Source organism: Rhinatrema bivittatum, chromosome 1 (genome assembly GCF_901001135.1).
Source record: "Rhinatrema bivittatum chromosome 1, aRhiBiv1.1, whole genome shotgun sequence".
In the NCBI taxonomy this organism is placed as follows: domain Eukaryota; kingdom Metazoa; phylum Chordata; class Amphibia; order Gymnophiona; family Rhinatrematidae; genus Rhinatrema; species Rhinatrema bivittatum.
Window position 1 is genome coordinate 652902789 of NC_042615.1, and position 23832 is coordinate 652926620.

Below are 23832 nucleotides of genomic sequence, written 5' to 3' on the forward strand. Positions count from 1 at the left end.
AATCATTGGTTCAGTGTGCTGCGGCAGTCAAAAAAGCAAACAGAATGTTGGGAATTATTAGAAAGGGAATGGTGAATAAAATGGAAAATGTCATAATGCCTCTGTATCGCTCCATGGTGAGACCGCACCTTGAATACTGTGTACAATTCTGGTCGCCGCATCTAAAAAAAAAATATAATTGCGATGGAGAAGGTACAGAGAAAGGGCGACCAAAATGATAAGGGGAATGGAACAGCTCGCCTATGAGGAAAGACTAAAGAGGTTAGGACTTTTCAGCCTGGAGAAGAGACTGCTGAGGGGGGATATGATAGAGGTCTTTAAAATCATGAGAGATCTAGAACGGGTAGATGTGAATCGGTTATTTACTCTTTTAGATAATAGAAAGACTAGGGGGCACTCCATGAAGTTAGCATGTGGCACATTTAAAACTAATCGGAGAAAGTTCTTTTTCACTCAACGCACAATTAAACTCTGGAATTTGTTGCCAGAGGATGTGGTTAGTGCAGTTAATAATATAGCTGTGTTTAAAAAAGGATCGGATAAGTTCTTGGAGAAGTCCATTACCTGCTATTAACCAAGTTGACTTAGAAAAAAGCCACTGCTATTACTAGCAACAGTAACATGGAATAGACTTAGGGGCGGATTTTAAGAGCCCTGCTCGCCTAAATCCGCCCAAATCCGGGCGGAGTTAGGCGAGCAGGGCCCTGCGTGCCGGTGAGCCTATTTTACATAGGCCTACCGGCGCGCGCAGAGCCCCGGGACTTGCGTAAGTCCCGGGGTTTTCTGAGGGGGGCGTGTCGGGGCGGGCCCGAACCGCGTGGCGTTTTCGGGGCGTGTCGGGAGCGTTCTGGGGGCGGGCCCGGGGCGTGGCTATGGCCCGGGGCAGTCCGGGGCGTGGCTGCGCCCTCCGGACCTGTCCCCAGGTTGCGTCCCGGCGCGCTAGCGGCCTGCTGGCGCGCGGGGATTTACGTCTCCCTCCGGGAGGCGTAAATCCCCCGACAAAGGTAAGGGGGGGTTTAGACAGGGCCGGGCGGGTGGGTTAGGTAGGGGAAGGGAGGGGAAGGTGAGGGGAGGGCAAAAGAAAGTTCCCTCCGAGGCCGCTCCGATTTCGGAGCGGCCTCGGAGGGAACGGGGGTAGGCTGCGCGGTTCGGCGCGCGCCGGCTATACGGAATTGATAGCCTTGTGCGCGCTGATCCAGGATTTTAGCGGATACGCGCGGCTACGCACGTATCTACTAAAATCCCGCGTACTTTTGCTGGCGCCTGATGCGCCAGCAAAAGTACGCCAAATCGCGCGGTTTGAAAATCTACCCCTTAGTTTTTGGGTACTTACCAGGTTCTTATCGCCTGGATTGGCCACTGTTTGAAACAGGATGCTGGGCTTGATGGACCCTTGGTCTGACCCAGTATGGCATGTTCTTATGTTCTTATGAGTTTGAAGACATACTAATTTTAACAGGCATTTAAGATTTGGCCATTTCCAGTATTTCTAGTGTGTTAATATTTTTTTGTTTTTTTCAACAACCAGATTGTTTACTGAATTCTGATCCCTGCATTTGCATTACATGTACCTTTCAGTGTGCCGATTTGTTTCCCATCAAATCCAGGTTTGATCTGATCCCCATGTAATGATGAAATCAGCTGCAGTCTTATGATTTGTGTTCTTATGCTTTCACTGTATGTATGTTATTTTTTATTTAATTTGGTATGTTTCTTTTAACTTGTAAACTACATCGAACAATCCATGTAGTGAGCGTTATAACAAATTTTAAATAAATAAGGTACAGAAAGCTATAACTGTGAGGATGAATGCAGATTGCGTGGTGGCACATATCTCAAACGTTTTTAAGTCAAATAGTGGTTCTCTAAAGAAGGAGCTTTATAGATTAAGTTATTGATAGTAATCTATAAAAGTCCTTAGAAAAGAGAATAGCGTTTAAGTTATTGGTACTAAACTTAAACTCTATTTTCTTTTCTATAGGAAGCCAATGAATATATTTCAAGTAAGGCATTATCCAAACCCCCCATGGCAGTTTAAAAATCATCCTAGCTGATGCATTCTGCACTAGTTGAAGCACATGGAGCAGATATTTAGGAAATTCTACACAGAAAGAATTACAATAATCTGGTGTGCAGGAGTCACTTAGGACTCCTTTAAATGTCCTACCCATTTCCTTCATCAATACCTCCTAAGCCTGAATCTGAACTAAAAACGAATTCAATCAGAGTTCACCAGCATTCAGATGGAGTTAACATTTTCCAGCAACTACAGTTGCCAGATTTATGAAATGCCTGAATCATGTTTGCCTTCCAGTTAAGTTTGGCACGCCATGGGATGCGAATATAGTTGTTGCTCACCTCATGCAACCACCTGTCAAGTCTTTAGCATCAGAAGAGCTAAAACGTATTTCTTAGAAGGTGTTATTTTTTGATAGCAGTAACTTATGCTCACAGAATAAGCTACAAAGCCTGGTCTCATGCTCACCATATGCTCAAATTTATAGAGCAGGGGGGCGAGAGAGCATGAGATTATAGGGGATATTTGGGAGAGAGTACAGCAGGAAGGTGGAAAAGTGGAGAGAGCAAAGTAGAGAGAACACAACTGGAAGGGGAGAGGCAAGAGACAGTTGTACAGGAGAAAATGGAGATAGAGAGAAAAGGGGGAAAAAAGAGAACATGGAAGAAATTGGAGCAGAAGGACAAAGAACAGCAAAAGGGTTAAAAAGAGGGAATGTATTAAACAATACATACTGAAGGAAAGGAAGAGACAAATCCAAAACAGAAAAGATAAAGGAAGGAGGACACCAAAGAGAGAGAAAATGATACAAAAAGAGACATACAATAATTAGAGAATGAGGAAAAAGAGAGATATGCTGAGTCAGAAATCAAACTATGCTGAATCAGAGCTCCTACTCTGCCGGCAGTGTTTACATTTCTCTGAAATTAAAGGAATACCCCTCACGCACTTATAGCATTTTTTTTTCAATTATAGAACAGTTGCCTTGAATCTCATTAATTTCTCCATGACAAATACTGGGTTATGCTTGATCAATGTGTTTGCATTTGTCTCTGAAGAAGGAAGGAATGATCCTTCTGAAACACTGCAATGTCGGGTTGATTAAGAAGATTTATTTTGTAACATCTAGGACATTTCATCATACACATTGATTTTTATTTTTTTTTTAATTTATGTTCGAGACGTGTTCCTTATCCTGGTGCAAAAATTAGCAGGTAGAAAAGTTTATTTTATTTACACAAAAGTGGTCAAAAAATCTCTTGATGTTTTATTTACAGCTCAAAAAACCTTAAAAATAAGCAAAAGGTATGAGCATACCTATGTCCAAATCATGAATGACTAATGATTAAAACTTCCAGCACAAAGTAAAGGTTATATAGCATCCCTTAGTGTGCTTATACCTGTGCTTTGTGATGGTCATTCATATTCTTTGATATATATGAGCCTTTGGTCACACATCTATATTTTCAAAGTGAAATCAGTATTGGTGTTTGTTTGAGTCAGAAATTAAACCAGAGACAGCAAAAGTTGGAAACAATTTTATTGCCTAAAAGAGAATATAAATTAACTAATTCCCTTCTCTGCAGAACAGATCCTTCATCCCTGTCAGTTTGCACTGGGGCCTGATACTCTGTGATAACAAAGATGTTTGCCTATTCTGAGGTACAATAAGATTGAGCAACTGCCCAGTTTTGGGTCAGTGAGGGCAAGTTTATGTATGTGCGAACATATGTGAGCAAGAGCATCAGTGTCGGTATGTGAGAGCATAGAGCATGTGTAAGACCATGTGAGAGATCATGTGAGCATATGTGAGAAAAAGCATGAAGTGTGTGTGAGTGAGAGGCAGATCATGTGTGCGTGTGAGAGAGTGGGGTAGATTTTCAAAGGGGTACGCGTGTAAGATACGCGCGTACCCCCCAAAAACCTACCCCAAACCCCCCCTGCGCACGCCGAGCCTATTTTGCATAGGCTCGGCGGCGCGCGCAAGCCCCAGGACGTGCGAAAGTCCCGGGGCTTGCATGGAGGGCGTGTCGGGGGCGTGTCGGGGGTGTGCCGGGAGTGACGTGCCGTTTCGGGGGCGTGTCGCAAGTGACGCGCCGTTTCGGGGGCGGCGCCGCAGGCGTGGTTTCGGCCTGGGGGTGTTCCGGGGGCGTGGCCGCGGCCTCCAGACCAGCCCCCGGACCGGAACATGGAGCGCGGCAGCCGGCCCGGCGTGCGCAAAGTTACGCCTGCTTCCAGCAGGCGTAACTTTGCCGACAAAGGTAGGGGGGGGTTAGATAGGGCCGGGGGGTGGGTTAGGTAGGTGAAGGGAAGGGAAGGTGCGGGGGGGGGGGGGGTGGAAGGAAAGTTTCCTCCGAGGCTGCTCCGATTTCGGAGCAGCCTCGGAGGGAACAGAGGCAGGCTGCGTGGCTCGGCGCGCGCAGGCTGCCGATTTTGGGCAACCTTGCTCGCGCCGACCCCAGATTTTAATGGATACGCGAGGCTACACGCGTATCTATTAAAATCCCGTGTACTCTTGTTCGCGCCTGGTGCGCGAACAAAAGTACGCGTGTGCGCAGATTTATAAAATCTGCCCCAGTATGTGTAAGAGAACATATGAGAGTGGAAGCACACGTGTGTGTGTGTGTGTGTGTGTGTGTGTGTTTGTGTGAGAGAGAGGGAGGGGAAAGTTTGTATGGCCCCAGTACCTCCTACCCCCCACTAAAAGTAATCCATGACAATCACAAGATGACTGGAAATCAGTAGTTCCCAAGCATAGGGAGCGGGAGATTTTTTTAAAAATTCTTATTAGTTTTAATCATTGGGTGTTGTTTGATGAGTTTGCTGTTTTGAAATATTTTGTTGGTGTTTGGGAAACTTTTATATGAATTTTAAACTATTGTATATTTTGTTCAATAGCTCATTTGAAATATATATTCTTTTTATTAGTATGGTTGATGTTTTATATTTCTTGATTGTACTGTTTAGTGTTTTATGAGGAATGATGATGTTTCTGTTATTCCATTGTTGTATTGCATATATATTTGGCTTGTTGCAGTTTCCAGTTCAGTTTTTGTCTGCATGTTTCTTTTTATACTTTATGATCTCTCTATTCTGTAATTGGTGATGGTCTGTCTGTGTTCTGCATATGAGACCGAAATGAGGTATTCTGATAGTATGGAGTTCCTGCATAGGGATCTATAGCAGCCTGGCTTGTTCTTTTTTCTTAATAAGAGGTGGGTTAGTGTTTTAAGGCCTGGTGTAATATTTGCAATGTTGCCTTATAATAGATAGGGTTGTTACTGTTTGAGTGTTGGTAGTTAATGATGTTTTGATAGGAGAGATTTATTGTAATTCAGTTTACCCTTGGCTTTCTGAAGGCCAAGCTACACCCAACATGCACTACAGTAGGGATAATACCATATGGGTTCCAAGTGGCAGGATCTTGAATAAATGCAAATTTATGGAAATAAGGTGGAGGGACACCCCCATCCCATCCTCAAATGTCTAGTCATGGTCAGTGTAAAAGTTGGCAACCCTATTCAGATCTTTATCTCTTGTCTTTCTATAGACTCTATAAACTGCCTGCTTACTGCTACTACTATAAATTGTTAAACTTTTTATATATTTTATTATATGTACATTTTTTAGGGGGAAGAGATTAAGAGATGCACAGGTGTTTGTGTGTGTGTATTGGGGGAGAGGGGTAGGTGGAAGGCTGTAACAGCATGCCTATGGGCCTGAGCCCCCAAATCTTTGAAGTCTCCTACTAGTACATGCCAAGGCTAGGGTGTAGGGATACATTCGCGGGGGGGGGGGGGGGCATCATCAGTGATTTTTTGCCCAGGTCACCATTTGCCCTAGAACCAGCCTTGCCATAAAATGATCCCAGTAATGACTTTGCTGCAGTTTACTCCTCCACACCCCCACTAAATAATGGTGGCACATTTCCAAGGAAATTGTAGGGCTTTTTTTTTTTTATCTCTTAGTCAGAAAAAACATTACTGACCCCTGTACCGCAACATCTTCTTTCTTGGCCTTAAAGGTAGCACAATCTACAATTCATTCAATGGAATTTGTTTCCATCAGCCAGTCAAAATGTTATTCCTCTTCCTAACGCTAGCCCTAACCACATTTCCACTGTTCAGTCTTGGGATTATATGAGAAACGTCTGCTCTCCAGTGAAAAGAAAGCCTTGCACTATTTTTAGCACCAAAGTATTTGCAAAAGGATTATGAAATGTTAAATGCGTGTAACCCTGTTCCAACTCTTTCATATTCCAGGTCTTTGATTATGACTTTGGACTACAGGATGACTTTATGGGCTCAGCCTTTCTGGATCTCACTGCTTTAGAGTTTAACAGGTATGGGGCTGTGTATGTAGACTCCAATGATTCCTTCTACTGTAGGCATTGGAAGAAAGATTTAGGAATTGTTTTTATTTCCGCTGATATCTATTTCTGCTTAAAAGTTGAAAACTGGTAAAAAGCACATTTGTAACTCATAACAAAACCATCGTCTGGTTTTTCATCACCTATATTTGTTTTGATCACAGTTGTGCTTCAAGCATTTTCTGGCCGTCATAAAGACATCAAAGAAAAATCAATATTTTAGAATTCAGTGCAAAAGGCATGAAACTAGTTGGTGTGGACCTCAGAGAGGTGGGGAAAAGGCATATCCCGACTTTAGGAAATCAGATCACATAACAAAATATGTTACAGGATTTGATACATAGGTCCATTATAAGACAGAAGGGTTAAGGGAGAATGATATTCAAATCTTGATATAGTCTGAAGGTTGTTATTGCACTTAGAGGCCCAGAGCAACAAACTGTTTTGTTTTACAGTTTTAAAACAAAATACATTTTTGCATTATTTTTTTTTTTAGCAGTATGTTCAGGTATATCAGCTGGCATTTCATTGAAGCTAGAAATACACATACAAAAAGGTTGAATTAGGTACAGCTGGTATGTGTGTGTGTGTTTTACCATGTGTCCAATGTATGAACATCATTTTCATGAAAGTTAGAGCATACTGTAAGAATATCACAGACACTGTATACCCAAACTGGCCAGTTCGCCCCACACCCATCCCCTCTAGTCCTTCGTCCCTCCCTCCCAAGACATCTCACCCTCCAATTCTGTTGTACCTTGCAGTGAAAAAGTTGAGGACACCAGCATAACTGGGGAAAAAATGGCTGTGACTTTATTAATTAAACAAATGTAAAAAACAAACAAACCCCCCCCCCCCCCCCCCCCCCAGGTTTGACAGTTTCACAAATTTCGCACCCTGTCTAATAGCCCCGTCAGTTTCAGCTGGAAGGATAGTAGCACATCATATTGTTCTTATACTATCTTACACTTCCTACTACACACTCCACACTCTGCAGCCTGCTGTACCAACTCAGTCATCATAAGGAATGCAAAGCTTGCTAGTCTGATACAGTTTATGGGATGGTCTACGTTGTCACTAGGACTTCTAATACTTCATAAAAGTGACTTTGCCATTCTAGCAGCCCAACACTTATTGACCAATCTGTCACCTGAATAGGGCATTTATGTACTTTATTCACTATATCACCATCCATCAACTCTATGCCAAACCTGTGAGGGCTCTATTTACTCCTGCCATGGGTCAGGATAGCAAATTATTGCTTGTCTTAGCTACTTCCCCATTCATTGCAGCCTCTAGATAATAATAACAAGCCTGCCTCCATTGCCTCCTGGAAAGTGTTTGGTGAAATGTCCATGCCAGTGTCAAATAGATGCACTTCATCAAGACAAAACAAGCCTGCAGAATCCCTCTTTATCAATTCATGCTTGAATGCTAAACCCCTTCCACATCATAGTCTTAAATTTAGATATTTTCATATTTACCCTTTTTATCCTTGACTCCATCTTCTTCATGCTCATGCAAACGGTAGCTTTCAAAGTGACACGCATGCACATATGTGCGAGCGTTTGATGGCACGTGCACATGGACACACCGATTTTACAACATGCGCGTGTTTATGCATGCATGTTATAAAATCAGCTATCTGCACATATATGCGGGCACGATTGTATATCGACTTGCACATGAGTGCGTGAATCCCGTCTTGATCCCATAAGAGGGGGAATTTTAGTAGATACACGCAGTGATGCAATAGGCCAATTTCCTAGTTCCCTCCCAGTTTGCCCCAGTAAAGGAGTGGACTTCCAAAACCCCCTATCTAACTTGCCTCCCTTTTACCCTACTAGCCCCGACCCCTAAAACCCTGCAGACTATCCTTTTTTTTTAACTTCTTACATGCAGACCATAGCAGAAGCAAGTTACGCGGTTGTGAGATCCTAGTGCGTTCTAGTGCGCATAACTGACTTCATGGGTGCAGTCCCAGCCCTCCCATGCCCCAAACAGACCACATCCACATCCCAGCCCTTTTTCGCCAAACCTTTTTTTATTCACGTTCTGGGAGAGATGCGCATGGCTGAGGGCCTTTTAAAATCCACGTGGCCCACTGCATCCGAGTCACGCACGTATCTCCCGGTTTTGCTGCACGCAAACCTTTTAAAATCTACCTCTTAGCTTTTCCATACCGTGCTCAGGATCATCTCTGGCCAAACAATGCTTGCTCCTGGAAATAATGAAGCTATTTGCATCATGTCTTGCTTTATAATGTGTGCTTAAAACCTTTGAAAGCAGCAAGATCACTGCCTCCTAAAAGGTGGATTTTTAAAGATGCGCCGATTTTATAACATGCGTATGTCATCGCACACATGTTATAAAATTCGATACCCGTGCGCACATGCTTGCCCGATTTTATTTTGGCGCACGCATGTGCAGGCGGGAAACAACTCGCGCATGCAAGGGGGAGTGATTTTTTTAAAAATGCGTGATGACGTGAATGGGCCATACCCAGTACCCTCCCAGTCCGCTCCAATAAGGGAGCGGACTGGGAGGGAACTTCACTAAACCCCTACCTACTCTGCCACTCTTTTCTCTTCCCCTCCCTGACTCCTAAAATCCCTCTTCCTACCTTTTTTTTTGTTTGTTTTAAATCTTACTCGCTCTGATGAGCGGCAGTAAGTTCTGCGCACCGACCGGCTGCTGGTGTTGACTTCCCTGTGACAGAGCCTAATGGCCGCTGTCCCAGCTGGCCCCCGCCCCTAGCCCGCCCCTTTCAAAGAACCCGGCACTTACACATGTACTGGGGGATACACGCGTGGCCAGACCATTTTCAAAATGCGCTCGGCACGCGCACAGCTCAACCTCGTGCATTACTCCCGGTATTTGCGCACACTGGGCTTTTAAGATTTAGCCATTAGTGAATCCGAATGAGATATGGAGGAGGTGTACTTTTTCCTTCATTCATTAAGATGAGTATTAATCCCATCTCATTCTGTGGCCTGCCATTCATTGCAGCCATACTCATTTTGCGCTCTTCCTCAGTGCTCCACCTACCTCCTCTCTACTGCCCGCTTTAGCCCAAAATACAAATGAATGCCCACAGATCTACACTACCATCAACTGACAGGAGAAAAAAAATGAATGCACTTATTTAAGTACTATTCACAACTTTGTGTTTATCCCACTGCTTTATCCCACCTTCCCCCCCACTCCCTACCTGCTAACTTAATTTGTCCCCCACCAGTTGAAATCACACTTAATATCTGAATGTATCCAATCCCCATCTTCCAATTTTTTTTCAGCATCTCCTGAAACAACCCTCTGGCCACCACAATCATTGCACCTCCATTTCTAAAGAAATGGGTGCCCAATGCTTCTCTGTCAACAAGCAGGGCTGAATTAGTCATGACACATGAGTGACATCATCCAACAGCGTCAAACAGATCCTTCTCTCTAGCTCAAGAAGTTTTACTAGTGAGCATGTGAGAGGGATTCCTGTGCATGGTGTCTCTAGAGTAGGGACCCTCATTTCAGTTTTTGTTTTATTTTCCCAGGAATTTATCAGTGTTTTATAACAACAACAAAACTTACATTTACCTGGAAAAATGCTGCGTTGTTTTTTTATATCTATATCTCCCATTTGTGTTCTTGTTGTAATAAACTCTGATAAATTCCTAGGTAAAATAAAATAAAAACTGAAAACAAAGTTCCCTACTCATGAGTGTCTCAGTCTTTTTTTGACCAAGCTTCTGCATGGACGTGGGGCCTCTCTCTCTTTTATTTATTTCTCTATTTTTACGGCTTATCTTCACAGCACTTTTTAGTGCTAAACAAAACAGCACTTTTTAGTGCTAAAAAAAAATAGTAAGGCATTATAAAAGAGATGTCTGGTTTCAAGAAGGACATACTCAGGGGATTCAAGGATTGTGTCTGTGGCTACAGGATGTCCACCACTGATAGCCACATTATCTGCTTCAAGCAACTAGGTCCGGACCACAACTCTAGAAATTGCTATGGCTGTGGCTTGATATCACCCAGAACCCAGAGGAACTGAGCATGGAAAATGGCGGCGCTCCATATGCCAGTTGAGAGATGGAGTTGGTCTTCTTCCAGGAGTGGAACCTCCTCGGACTCCCTCCATACCCAGTTGAGCAGGACTCCCCACCTATGGTGCCAGAATCTGGATCTGCCATAGCGTCAGAGTCAAGAAAGGCACATAAGCATCAAGCGCAGGAGCTGAAGTGGGCTTCGACACACTCTGAGTCTTGTCCCCCTCACAAGGCTTGTTAGCACAAAAGAAGAAGGAATCTTCATCAGTACCTTCAGCACAATGGCACCATCAGTACAGAATCTCTCAATTTAACCAGTGCCACAAAACATCCAGAATCATCAAAGCACCAACTCCCAGCACTATTGGTGTTGACGTCCATGCACCATCAGTGCGGAAGCCCATGATGCCATCAACGCATTAAGCCTCAGTGCTGTTGACACACACAGCTTCAGTTCCATTGGTACACAGATCCTTGGTGACATTTGCACATTAATGCACAGGTCTTTGGCACTATCGACACATAAATCTTCATCACCCTAAATGATTGAGTCCTCGGCACCATCGATGCATTAGGCACCATTGATACAAAAGTCCATGCAATCGACGTTGTTGAGGCTTCTAGTAACTCTGGCATCAGTGGGGCCCAGAGAAAACTCTGCACAGGTGCCTTAATCTTTCCTGGCTCAAAATGTGCCTTTATCACCAACTGATCTCTTCTGTCTAGACCATAGACCCTCCAGAACCTTGTCAGTGTCATGTGCTTGGAGCACCCAGCCTGGGTCCCTCCCTCTAAGTCTGGAAACACGAGATCCTATCTGCTCCAACATACCTTTGGGTCTCTGTGATCCCCTAACACATAGTCCAGGAAGAAGTTACTGACTGGAGTCCACTGCATTCTTCTCAAGATAATGACTCTATATTGGTCTTAGAGGGTGATATCTATTCAATGCCTGCCCAGAGGACACAGATGAAGACTTTCTTTCCTCTCTGGTGGCCAGTGACAAGGAGAGCATCCTTCAACCTCTTCTGTCCAGAATGGGGGTTCTATTCCCACAAGGGGGAGTCCCTTCCACTTAATTGTCATGGGAAATCCTATTAGAGCCAGTAGTTATGGAAGTTAGCTCACCTCTATTGGTCAAACTGTCCCCTTCTGCAGAGGAGCCCAACCAGCATTCACAAGATGACGCATGGGCATGGTAGGCTCTGACCTTCCCCCCAGGAGTTTTCCTCTCCAAGAAAACCAAGTTCCCTGCTTCAATCTCCATCTTCAACATCAGGTTTGTGGATTAGTGTTTCTTTTCTGTTCAATTCAGAGGAGGAGGTTTATGAGGATCCTATCAGACCTGCTACCTGATTTGCTGGAAATTTCATCCCCACCAGAAGACCTCTACTACTCCAGATTTCTAGAAAGGTTGGAAAAGGCCATCAGAGTTGATGTCTGAAGGGACAAGGACCCACAAATAGAGGTCTTCAATTTGCTTCAGATTCTCAAAACTCCCTCCAAGCTAGAAGAAATCCTAGTGCATCAAATTCCTAGGAACCTGCAAATTAGAATGTGGAACAATTCAGCCTCCTACCTCCCACTGTTTTTATTGTAAGATACCAAAAATATTAGATTGCTGCAGCATATTAATGTTTTAAATAAATAAATAAAGCTTCATCTCAAGAACAGAGTACATCTTGCTTTGGAGTAATCCAACTACCCCACCAGTTAGTGATGGTGGAATCAGCTTCAAAATGGCCTAAGACTACTACCGGACAATTTTTGGAAGAAATCTTTCCAGAGTTTGATATTGAACACCTACATTGTGCAACTTTACATGGCTCAGTACATACATGACTGCATCAATACAATGAGGTTCCTCATGGACTCCATGGATAGGGAGCAGAAGGGTCTTCAGGCTCTTTTGGTTGCAGAAGAGTGTGAGAGGCACTTATCCAGTCAGTGTATGAATCTTTTGATGTGGCAATTAGGTCTTCTACAGCAGCCATTGGGGCTTATCAAATGGCCTGGTTAAAAGCAAGCAGTCTGTAGAAGACATCCATGACAAGTTGGTTGAAGTCCTATGCTCCAGAGATAATCTCTTTGGTGACAAAGTTAGAAAACCCATTGCCCAAATTAAGGAGAAGCATGCAGCTATCCAGACCCTTTGAGGGGGCACCAAGCAGCCTTCTACCTCTAGACATTCATACTTCTCATATAAGTGCACCATTTTTCAGAGATACCCTTTCCACGGTACCGGGTTCTCCCTGCACTGCCTCAGCAACACCTTCCAGTCAGAAGACTCATGTGTGAGAAGCCTCAACCTAAGACACAGCAGCAGTCTCAGCCTTAGCTGAGGCCTAGTTTTTGACATCCAAATCTCAGACTTCTACTCCTTTGGTAGCGGGGAGGATTCAGTTATTTCTCAAAGAATGGATGAAGATCACCAAAGACTATTGGGTCCTGAAGATTATGGAGTCTGGTTACCATTGCACTTCTCCCGACTTCCAGTTCTCCACTGATGTTTAGCCTTCAATTTGGATCTGTCTCTCTTGGTTCAACTGCGTCTCCAAATGGAATTGCTCCTCAGTCAGCAGGCAGTGGAATAAATCTGTCCCTCCCAAGTAATGTGGCAATGGGTTCTATTCCTGCTATTTTCTTATCCCAAAGAAGCTAGGGGGATTGAGACCTATCCTTATCTTACAAAGACTGAATGTGGTTATTACAGGGAAGTCCAAGGTTTATACCCTCCACATCATTCTAGCCTTCATCCAAATGGGAGGCTGGATGTGTGCCCTGGATCTGAAGGATGTGTATGCTCACATTCCCATCCATCGGGCATACTAGAGATATCTCAGGGTCACAATGGAAGAAATACACTACCAATGTTTGTATTATTGCAAAGAAACAACAGCTAGACTGGAGCATGTCCCATGAATGTGAAACAAAATCATCAAACCCTTATCTCATTTCAAGTGGTCTGCTTTGCCTTGGTCTTTATGGAGGAGGATGTTGGGAATATACCCACACCTGAAACATTTTTTAATAGTGGAGATTCTGAGCACTTAAATCAAATATCTGTGACAATGGAGGATGTAATAGATCAGGTCAACCAACTAAAGAGTAACAAATCACCAGGACCAGATGGAATTCACCCCAGAGTTCTAAAAGAATTAAAATGTGAAATTGCTAACCTGTTACTAGTAATGTGTAACCTATCATTTAAAACAACCACAATTCCTGAAGTCTTGAAGGTAGCTAATGTGATGCCAGTTTTTAAATTAAGGCTCTGTGGGTGATCCGGGAAACTTTAGACCAGTAAGCTTGATTTTGGTGCCAGGCAAAATGGTAAAAGCCATTCTCAAATCACTGGTCATATAGAAAGCCATGGCTTCCTGGAAAAGACTCAACATAGTTTTAGCAAGGGAAGTCTTATCTTATCAATCTTTTAGATTTTTTGAAGGTGTAAATAAACATGTAGATAAAGATGAGCTGGTTGATATAGTGTATTTTGATTTTCAGAAGGCATTTGATAAAGTTCCCCATGAGAGACTCCTCAGGAAATTAAAGAGTAATGGGATAGGAGGCAGTGTTTTATTGTGATTTGGTAAATGGTTAAAAGGCTGGAAACAGAGGATACGACTAAATGGCCAATTTTCAAATTAGAGTTCATTAATGGAATACCATAGGGATTGGTACTGTTCCCTGTGCTGTTTAATGTATTTATAAATGATCTGGAAAAGGGAATGACAAGTAAGGGAATGACAAAATTTGCAGATGATACAAAATTATTCAAATTTGTTATAATGGCAGAAAATTGTGAGGAATCACAGAAGGACCTTGTGAGACTAGGAGCCTGGGCAACTGAATGACAGATGACATTTAATGTGGACAAATACAAAGTGATGCACATACGAAAAAATAATCCCAATTACATGATTCTATGTTCTGTATTGGGAGTCACTTCCCAGGAAAAGTATCTTGTAGTTCTTGTGAACATTACATTGAAATCTTTAGCTCAATATGTGGCAGCAGACAAAAAACAGATAGAATATTAGGTATGATCTGAAAAGGAATAGAGAATAAAATGGAAAATATCATTTTGCCCCTGTATTGAGCCATGGTGTGACTGCACTTTAAGTACTATGTGCAGTTCTGGTTGTCTCATCTCATGAAAAATATATTGGAACTAGAAACATTACAGAGGAAAGCGACAAAAATGATAAAGGTGATGGATTTGGAACATTTTTCTTATGATGAGAGGCTATGCAGGCTAGAGCTCTTTAACTTGGAAAAGAGACAACTAAGAGGGGACCTGATAGAAGTTTATAAAATCTTGAGTGGGATGGAATGGGTAAATATAGGTCAATTATTTACTCTTTCAAATAAATCTAAATCGAGGGAAATCTCCATGAAACTAACAACCAACAGATTCAAAACAAATTGTAGAAATTACTTTTTCACTCAGTGTACTATCAAGCTCTGGAATCTGTTGCTAGAAGATGTCATCGAGACGACTAACATAGCGGGTTTTAAAACAGGTTTGGACAAGTTCCATGGAGGAAAAGTCCATTACATTTTATTATCCAGGCAGACTAAAGAAAGCTGTTGCTATCCCTGGGAGTGAGTAACAGGAATTAGATCTACTTTATGGGATCTGTCTGGTACCTGTGCCCTGGATTGGCTACTGTTGGGAGACTAGGGATGTGATTCAGCCAAACCTTTTGGTTCAGCCTTCATTATCAGCCCGCCGCAGGAAACTTCGTTTTCCCGCGGTTCGGGCCAATTTTTTTTCGGCCGCCCCGATTTTCGGGGTTAGCACGCACTAACGGGGACTAATCCACTTCGTTTTTTGGGGTAGCCGAACCAGGACGAATGCACATCCCTATTTTTTAAAACTCCTAGATATTGTAAAATTTAGGAATTATTATCTAAATTCTCTGTTCTTGTCAATAAAACAAACAAGGCCTACTATACCCAAAGAATTCATTCTGTGGAAAATAATTCTGGTGAACTATTCCTAATAGTAAAGCAATTGACCCAGATACCTGGAAAATTAGATAACAGCTGTCAAATTAATATATCACCTATTAATTGTGAGGATTTTGCTACATAAAATTTACATTAAAAAATCTTCAAAATTTCTGAACAATTTGATTCTGATGTTACTATTATCCCAGCTCTTCAACAGGATCAAGGTCCCAAATAGGTTGAATGTAAAATCTGAGAGATCTTGAACATAATCCAGAAAATGAATGGATCCCTCTGTTTACTAAATTCCTGTCCAACTGCTCTTGCACAAAAATGTTGCACCCTCAGTTATCCAAATTGTTCAGTTATCATTACACAAAGGGAGTTATCACCTATGTTGAAATAGTCTTTGATTTGCCCCAGTTTTTTAAAAACTACTCTTAACTCCTCAGTTCCGGCCAATTATAGGTCTATATTTTCCCTCCCACTTCTCACTAAAATAGTTGAAACAGTGGTATTAAAACAATTAATCAACTATGTAGACGATCATGCACTGTTAGATAAACATCATTATGGTTTCGCCAAAACTTGAGCACTGAAGTTCTTTTAGTATCTACTTTTGATACTTTTCAGTATGACTGTGAAGATGGCACCAGGTATCTTCTAGTTTTTTTCGATGATTCTTCTGCTTTCAACACCTTAAATCACACTATATTGTTAAATCGCTTATAAGAAATCAGTATTTCTGGAACTGTTTATTGCTGGTTCTCTTTGTATCTCTCCAGTTGCACCCAACAAGTCCAAATTGGGCACAGTATATCCACCTAGCATAAACTGACCACAGGGGTCCTACAGGGCTCAGAACTATCTGCTATGTTTACTTAACATTTACCTAACTCCATTTTATAAAGTGTTCACTGCTGTTATAAGATCTATGCAGATCATAAACAGTTCTTTCTGCCAATACACACTTCTTGGCCTGCTACTCTCCAACTGGTTGCAATTAGCTGTGATTAAGCAGTGGCACCATTATAACTGTTGCGCTGGAGGTGGACCCTTGGCCTGGTGCAGAGCTGGTATGGCCCTCCGGTCGGACCCAGAGCGCGCCTGCTACCAGGAGACAGAGGCTAGCTGGAGCTTTACCAATAGCAAGCCGGGATTTCCGCAGGTTGAACCCTTGGGTACCCAGACCACCTGGACTTAGGTAGTGAGAGGTAGTGGAGTAGTCAGGCAGGCTGTGGTCAGGTTTGGAGTAGATGGCGTAGTTGGACAGGCTGTGGTCGGGCTTGGAGAAGATGGAGTAGTCAGACAGGCTGTGGTCAGGCTTGGAGAAGACGGTGTCTGAAACCGAAGAGTTCAGGAACTAGAAGTCACCTTGAGGCAAAGGACACGAGGAACCTTGGTGCAAAGGCAAAGGCTGAAGTGACGACTGAGCCCTTTTGTAGGGCTGAAGGTGGAGACGCCCAGATGACATCACAGGAAGGACTAGGAAGGCTGGCCCTTTAAATCCGGCGAAGAGACACAGCCCCGCGCCTAAGGAGGAAGTAGGAAGGAGTGCAGGACCTTGGACAACGGCCCTGCTGAAGATGCCGAACAGGAGGAGGAGTGGAGAGTAAGACAGGCCCCGATGTGGGAGGCGGTCTCCTGCCCCATGAGAACGCTGAGAGCGGCTCTCCCTGCTGCGAGCCACCAGCGTCTGCGGCCTCCAGGCTGCAAGAAAAGGAGTCTGGTCGGCAGGCCCTGCTGCAGGAAATCTCGGTATAGGAGGCCCAGCTGCGAGGGAGGAAAGAGAAGAAAGCGGCAGCGATTCCAGACCGTGGGCTGAGGTGGCGTCTGTGGGGGTGTCTGCCGCATGGCAACGGCATCGGAGTGCTGGGTAGCAGGAAGGTGAGAGGCCACCCGTGGCCTTAGCCATGGGTGGAATCGCAACAATAACAAGCAGTCTTTAAATTTAAGGAAAACAGAACTGATAATTCTGAGTAGATTCCCTGTGGTCAATCCACTGTCTGAATTGTTACTTGATGGATTTAGATTCCCCATTGTACAACAGGTTCACAATTTAGGTGTTTCTTTGGAAACTGACCTCTCAATGCTGAAACACATACAAAATGTCACCAGAACTCCTTTGTTCAAATTGCGCGTGTTAAGGCATGTGAAACCTTTTTTGCCAGCTGATAATTTTTAAGTCCTTCAAGCCCTGGTTTTAATTGGTTTGGATTACTGTAACTCTCTGTACCTTGAGTTACCAGCCAATACTACAAGACTGCTGCAGATTGTATAAAATTCTGCAGTGGGAGTGTTAACAGGTATTAGTATGCATGAGCATATTACTCCTGTCCTAAAATCCTTCCATTGGTTACCTAGAGAATGGAAAGTGAAATTAAAAATTGCTATCTTAATTCATAAAGTCATTAACATGCCGCATGTGTGTAATACTATAGTTCAAATTTGCCATCCTAATAGAACATTGCGATCTGCAGATCGTGGTTTGCTGGAGGTTCTCTAACTGCGATGTGCGCACGTTGGAGACACTTGTGACCGAGCAATGTCAATAGCAGGAAATATTTTTTGGAACTTCCTGCCTGAGCAACTTTGATTAATCATTTCTCCAAAGTAATTTTAGAAGCAACTTAAGACCTACTTGCTTAAGCTAGCATTCGAGAGCTCTTAGGGCCTCATTTTCCAAAGCTATCGCAGGCTTGCGCTGTTAGCTCAAGCCTGCCATAGCTAGCGAAAGTAGTGCAGGCCTGCACTACTGAAATCGGGGCAGAGTCGGCCCCGGAAGAGGAGGAGTCGGGGGCGTCACCGGGACCGACTCTGCGAGGACGGCGCGCACAGCGGAAAGGTAAGGCCCTTTTCGCTGGCTATTTCGTGCCCAATAACTACACCTTCTATGGTGTAGTTATTGGGCGTGATGCCGGCAGCGATCGCATCGCGAAGGTGCAATCGCTGCTGGACCCCCCCCCCCCCCCCCACCGCCCCCCCCCCCCCCCCCCCCCCCCCCCCCGTTAGTGCGATTTTGTAAAGTATCGCAGGCCTGCGATACTTTAGAAAATGAGGCCCTTAGTCAATCAGGTGGTTGCTAGTTCTGATTATCTAGAAGCAGTCTCTTAAGTTCTTTAACTTAAGCACGGAGCTGATCCATTTTTAGTCTTTATGCATTTTATCATGCTCTGCTTGCTTTTATTTTATGTATGTTATATTGCAACCTGTCAAGAACGCTGGATGTGTGAGGCTATAAATTTTTAAAAATTCATACATAAATACATTTCTTCCTTTAATTCTAATCGTAATTTAACCATGCCCATCCCCTACACATCATGAGCCAGATTATGATGTCAGAGTATTTTAACATGTCGGGGTATAAATCTGGTCTCTCCGCATCACACTAGTTAACATATGAAAAGCTAATATCCAGTCATGGATGGATTTGGAGATCCCCTGCTTCTTCTTTCTCGCTCAGCACTTTTTCTCTCCCTACCCTCAGCAAGCTTTTTTTACTGATAAAGAGAATATGCTGACATAGTTTCCTTTACAGATGATTTTCATTAACAATCCTGGGGACATGAAGCCCCTGCCGTGCTGACAGGTATTGGGAGCCCCCTTTCAGCCCAGCATCCTCTCTTGTCTCAGACAATGTATCAGAAATATCATCCAATTTTGACCTGGAGGACTCCCTCCCATTAGAAGGGCTAATTCTCTTCCTTTTCTTCCTGAACATTTTTCCCACATCAACATTGCTAATGCCTTTGAACCTTTTTCTAACAGTCCCAGTCCATAAAATATGGCATTCAGACTTATTTACTGGAAACATAATGAAAAAATAGAATATGTGTGCTATCTTGTAATTAATTTGTAAAGTGGCCTTATCAGCTGCCTGTATAAATATATGCCTTTATATTTGGTATATGTATCTGCTTTATTCATTTTTATATTGTTTAGTTTATGGCAGCATTTAAAATACTTTTATACACTTAGACAAATAGAAAATAGCATATTCAAATTAAGATGTGTCTTTCTTACTTAAGGTATTATTTTCAAGCTATTTTGAATCATTCCTACCACTATCCTGTGGTATTTCTGAGCCATGCACAGGGGCAAATGGAGATATTCAGTCTGCTACTTTTTTCCTATGCTATACATAAAAATATTTGGATCAGTTCAGTGGTATTCTACTTTCCAACTTTAGTGCCGCATTAGAAAGCATCGGGCTAGAGGGGCAGGGGGACACATTCGGGCAAACAGATTGCCCGATTGGCTGATATGGGCCACTCTCTCAATTCTAACTTTGTGTGAACGTGCTCTGTGGATTGGTAGCTTTTCTCCATTCCAAGGTGGGCTGCAAGGGACACTTTCAAAGGGAAAAAGCCTAGATTCATTAAAAAGCACTTGCCCAGATATAAAATGTGATACTGTGAATTTAGAGGTGATGCTGCCAATGTGCATTAACTGTTAATTCCAACACTGGGCACAGATTTGGTTTTACTTGCCGTGCTCCTCTCATCTCAGTCCTTGTAGTCCAACCAGCATGTAATAATAGTATTAAACAGGGAGATACACCAGGAGTAACGCTGATTAACCTATAGTGTAGACACATGCAACCTTGTGGCTTCATTTTTAATGAGCAAAATTTGCTATGAGAGTCTGAAAAGACCTTCCGTGGGTCAGCGATTCCAGTGGCTGTGTATGATGATACGAGCGCTTCAAATAATGATACCTGCATTGTACTCTTGCAGGTCAAATGATGTTCTGTTGAATTTGAAGGATCCACGTCATCCTGACCATGATCTGGGAAGTATATTACTCTCTGTGGTACTGTGCCCAAGAAATGCTGACCAGAAGGAAGCGGTGAGTTAAAAGCACTGATATTTTAAATGAATCTACCTTTTGTCAAGGCAGAAAGTTTAAATTGGATGAATTAAATATTTTCAGTACAGTCTTAATATTTCATTCATATAAATCTTGTCTGATGGACATGGCTGATCCATATCTAAACATTTACGACAAAAGAGGATGTACCATGTTGTCAGAAGATGGCTTTGCATGAGGTGCAGCAGAGCCCTTAATTCCCTTTTGTGTATATGTAGCCTTATATCTGACATTTCCCAAATGTATGAAATGAATGCTCCATTGTATCAATTATTAAAATACTTGGGTGCCATTTAGTTTGGCATGCAAAGCATGTATCATCCAAAGATCACCGCATCGCATGACCCTCATTCTCTTAAGTCATTTTGCAATGTTACAGTTCTGAACAGATATTTTCTCCTCCAACGAACTGACTTCACACCTCATACTATGTTTCACAGTCCTCCAGTTGTGTTTACATTTTAATCTATGTACACCTCAGTGCGTCTGGGCACAGCATGGTTTCTGGATTCAAGATGAGGAGGGGTATATGGAGGGGTGGGGGGGGGAGTTAAACCTGAAATCTGAGATATAAGCTAGTCAATAATATGTAGAGAAGATGATGGGATCTGTGGTTTGTGGCATTAGGAAAAATCAAAGAAACATTTGGTAAGCCTGTACACCATATCTAGTTATAAGCCTATATGCCTGCTAATATTTCAATCCAGTCGTAGGATTTTCAGCTGAGTGATTATCCAAATTATTAAGTATTTGAATACTTTTTCCCATAAGAATCCCTATTCCAGTTGTGATTGCACTGACCAAAGGTTCTTGTTCCTTTCATGTGATGTGTAATTGGTACATTATGAAGTTTCAGTGGTGCTGTAGAAATCCAAGTAAATGACTTTTTTTTTTTTGAATGGTCTATGATGTAGTTTTATTATCCAGACTTGAAATCACACGATTATTACCATTGCAAGGATGCCAGTCTGAAACAGGGAACAAGAACTGCAGTTTTCACCAGGGCTTCAGTTGGATTTACATTTTTGGAAAGCAACATATTCTATGTTCAGAACAGACATTTGGCAGAAGCCTTAGATTTCTGGAAGCTCAGATAACAAAACACTATATTGAATCTTTATTGGTGCCTCTGAATATACATGCATAGAACTAACAATATTTTTTATCCCATCAGTACAGTTGATTTGGAGTTTAGACTTTATCACTCACCTTTCCAAATACAAGCTCAAGACAAGGTACCAACACAGGTTCAGTAGATAGTCCCCTGGCCCAGAGAGCTTACGTTTTAAGCGGGTTAATAAGGTTTTTTTTCCCATTTTGTGTCTATTGTAAAAACGTTTAGTAGATAGGACCTTCAGTTTGTGTCTGAGACAATGGAGGATGAAGTGACTTGCCTAAGGTCAAGAGGAATGTCACCAGAGGAAGTGGGGATTTGAACGCTGGCTGCTTTGGCTTGCAGTTCACTACTCTAACCACTAGGCCTCTCCTCCAAGTAATAAGGAAATTCAAAACTTTGAGATAGAGGCTGCATAGCTGTCAAACAGATATATGTCACTAAGCTACATTTTCTTTATGAATATATTTCCTAGCTAGCTTATTGTCTGATTCGCTAAGGCTGTTCTCCCATTCTGTGTATATGGGAAAATAGCTTGATGAATCAGGCCCTTAGGTAGCAAGATCTGTTTTGCTGCTGCTTCAGAGTGTTTTCTTACTCAGTAACCTTCTTGTAATGTGGTTTGTAGCTCGAGAGTGGTTTGTGGTTCATACGCATAATAAAATATAAGATATATACTTACATGCCTTCAGTGTTAGTGGCTTTCCTTTGTAATAACTATTGAAGCACATAAAATGGTAGAGCGTCTGCCAGTTTGTGAACTGGGCACCAATCTCCACATGGGTTCAAAAGCAAAGCTGGTTGAGCAGATAGTGTAGTGGACCTGGCAAAGAGTCTAGGACTGTAAACACCATTCTGGACAGGGAAAGTTCCACCAAATGCCTCTGACCCCTCTGATCGCTCCCCAACCTTTTGCGCAACTGACAATGGCCTCTGTCAAACCCCTTGCCTTGGGGATTTGTCTTCAAACAAATCATTTTATTTTACAATCTGGGTATACCAGCAGTCAGAAAAAAACTAAAAATAAATAAAAAAATCACTGATTTCACAGAGTACTCACAGCATGAGTAGCAGCAATGATGTCAACAACAAAACACACTTCCTCCAAGAATCCCTTTCAGAATAATATCAGCTCCTTTATTATCTTCCCCTTCGGCATAGGAGCTAGCTCTTAGTCCATTCTTTTTAAAAGAGATAGCGTAAGCTTTCTGTACTCATCAGTCCTCTTGCACCTTCTCCCCTGGTCAAGGAATGGGATCCTGCACGCTTGAAAATCCGTGATTTTCCCCAGACGGGGCCATTTTAAGCCTCTATGAGGCGCTGTTCCAACTTCACTGAGATGAGCCCTTCCCCACTCCTCGCCATATAAGATTTTGTGAAATTTACAAACCATGGACTCAGCCGATCCTTGTTAAGACCTAAAGAATATAAGATTGTGTGTTAGTTACTGTAGCTATCTTATTTTACCTTCTCTTCCTTTTTATCTTTCTACCATTTTATTCTGTCTTTTTTTTGGGGGGGGGGGGGGTGGATCAAGCTGAGCCCCTGTAAGGCTTTTGGCCCTGGGCAGGAGCCCCATTTGCCCTGTGGATAAAATGGCCCTGCCCCAGGTGTAGCTCAGAAGCACCACCATGGAGTCCAGTATAGATGATCTGGAGCCATGGGTCTGCAGGACACCGGCAATGGCTGCAAGGAAGAAGAGAGGCTCAGTTGTCTTGGCTTTTCTTCAGCTTGAATCAGTTCTAAAGGAAAAAACATACATCATTCCTGCTCTAAGCACTCCTTTTATTCTGTTCATACACACTCCCGCTAGAGGTTCTCCTACACAACACCACTTAAAGGCTTTCACTATCTCCTTAATAAACCTCTGCCATAAAGATGCATCACTCAACCCCAAAAGTGCTTTCCCCCCAAAACCTCTCCAAGTGCCCAGGTCACCAGGCCCCGCCTCTGTCACATAAGAAAAGAGAGAGGGGGATGGTCGCTGCTAAATAGATGAAGATGATTAATGCCTGGAAATTCGGTCAGGGTTTTTTTTTCATTACTTGTAATGCATTAGTGTTTCTGAATAGTACTGAACTGAAAAACACTTGAAACGGAAGGTCTTCCTTTCCCCACAGAGCACATGGCCTTGCCAATGTGCCTCCAGCCTGCTCTATAGGGACTGCACCAAAGAGTGAGGGGGTATGTCAGTTTCCACGCCTCTGCAGTTTGTGGCATTTCTGTTGAGCCTGCCACCCAAGATGTAAGGGTAGTGCCAGATTGTGCTGTGATAGTTTTCATAATGTGGCCATCTGACCATTGGGGACTGGACTGAGGACTGACAACTCATTGCACAAAAGCCACTGAAAAACCATCTACAGTTTCAGCATAACTGTGAGAAAATATCTTTGTATTGTGGCATGAAAACCAAGTATGAGTCAAAAATAACTGAAAGTTTAGATGCTTACGTAATATGGCCACT

At 42.9% G+C, this 23832-nt stretch overlaps 1 protein-coding gene across 4 annotated transcripts in view; it reads left to right on the forward strand.

Annotated features, from left to right (window-relative positions):
* Positions 1-23832, forward strand: part of MCTP1 (multiple C2 and transmembrane domain containing 1) — a 1134628-nt gene that overhangs the window by 576282 nt on the left and 534514 nt on the right. For all 4 annotated transcript variants that reach the window (XM_029573135.1, XM_029573151.1, XM_029573144.1 and 1 more), the window contains exons 4-5: positions 6280-6359; positions 20122-20233. In XM_029573135.1, the coding sequence (XP_029428995.1) occupies positions 6280-6359; positions 20122-20233 (192 nt within the window). The remainder of the gene's footprint in view (positions 1-6279; positions 6360-20121; positions 20234-23832) is intronic.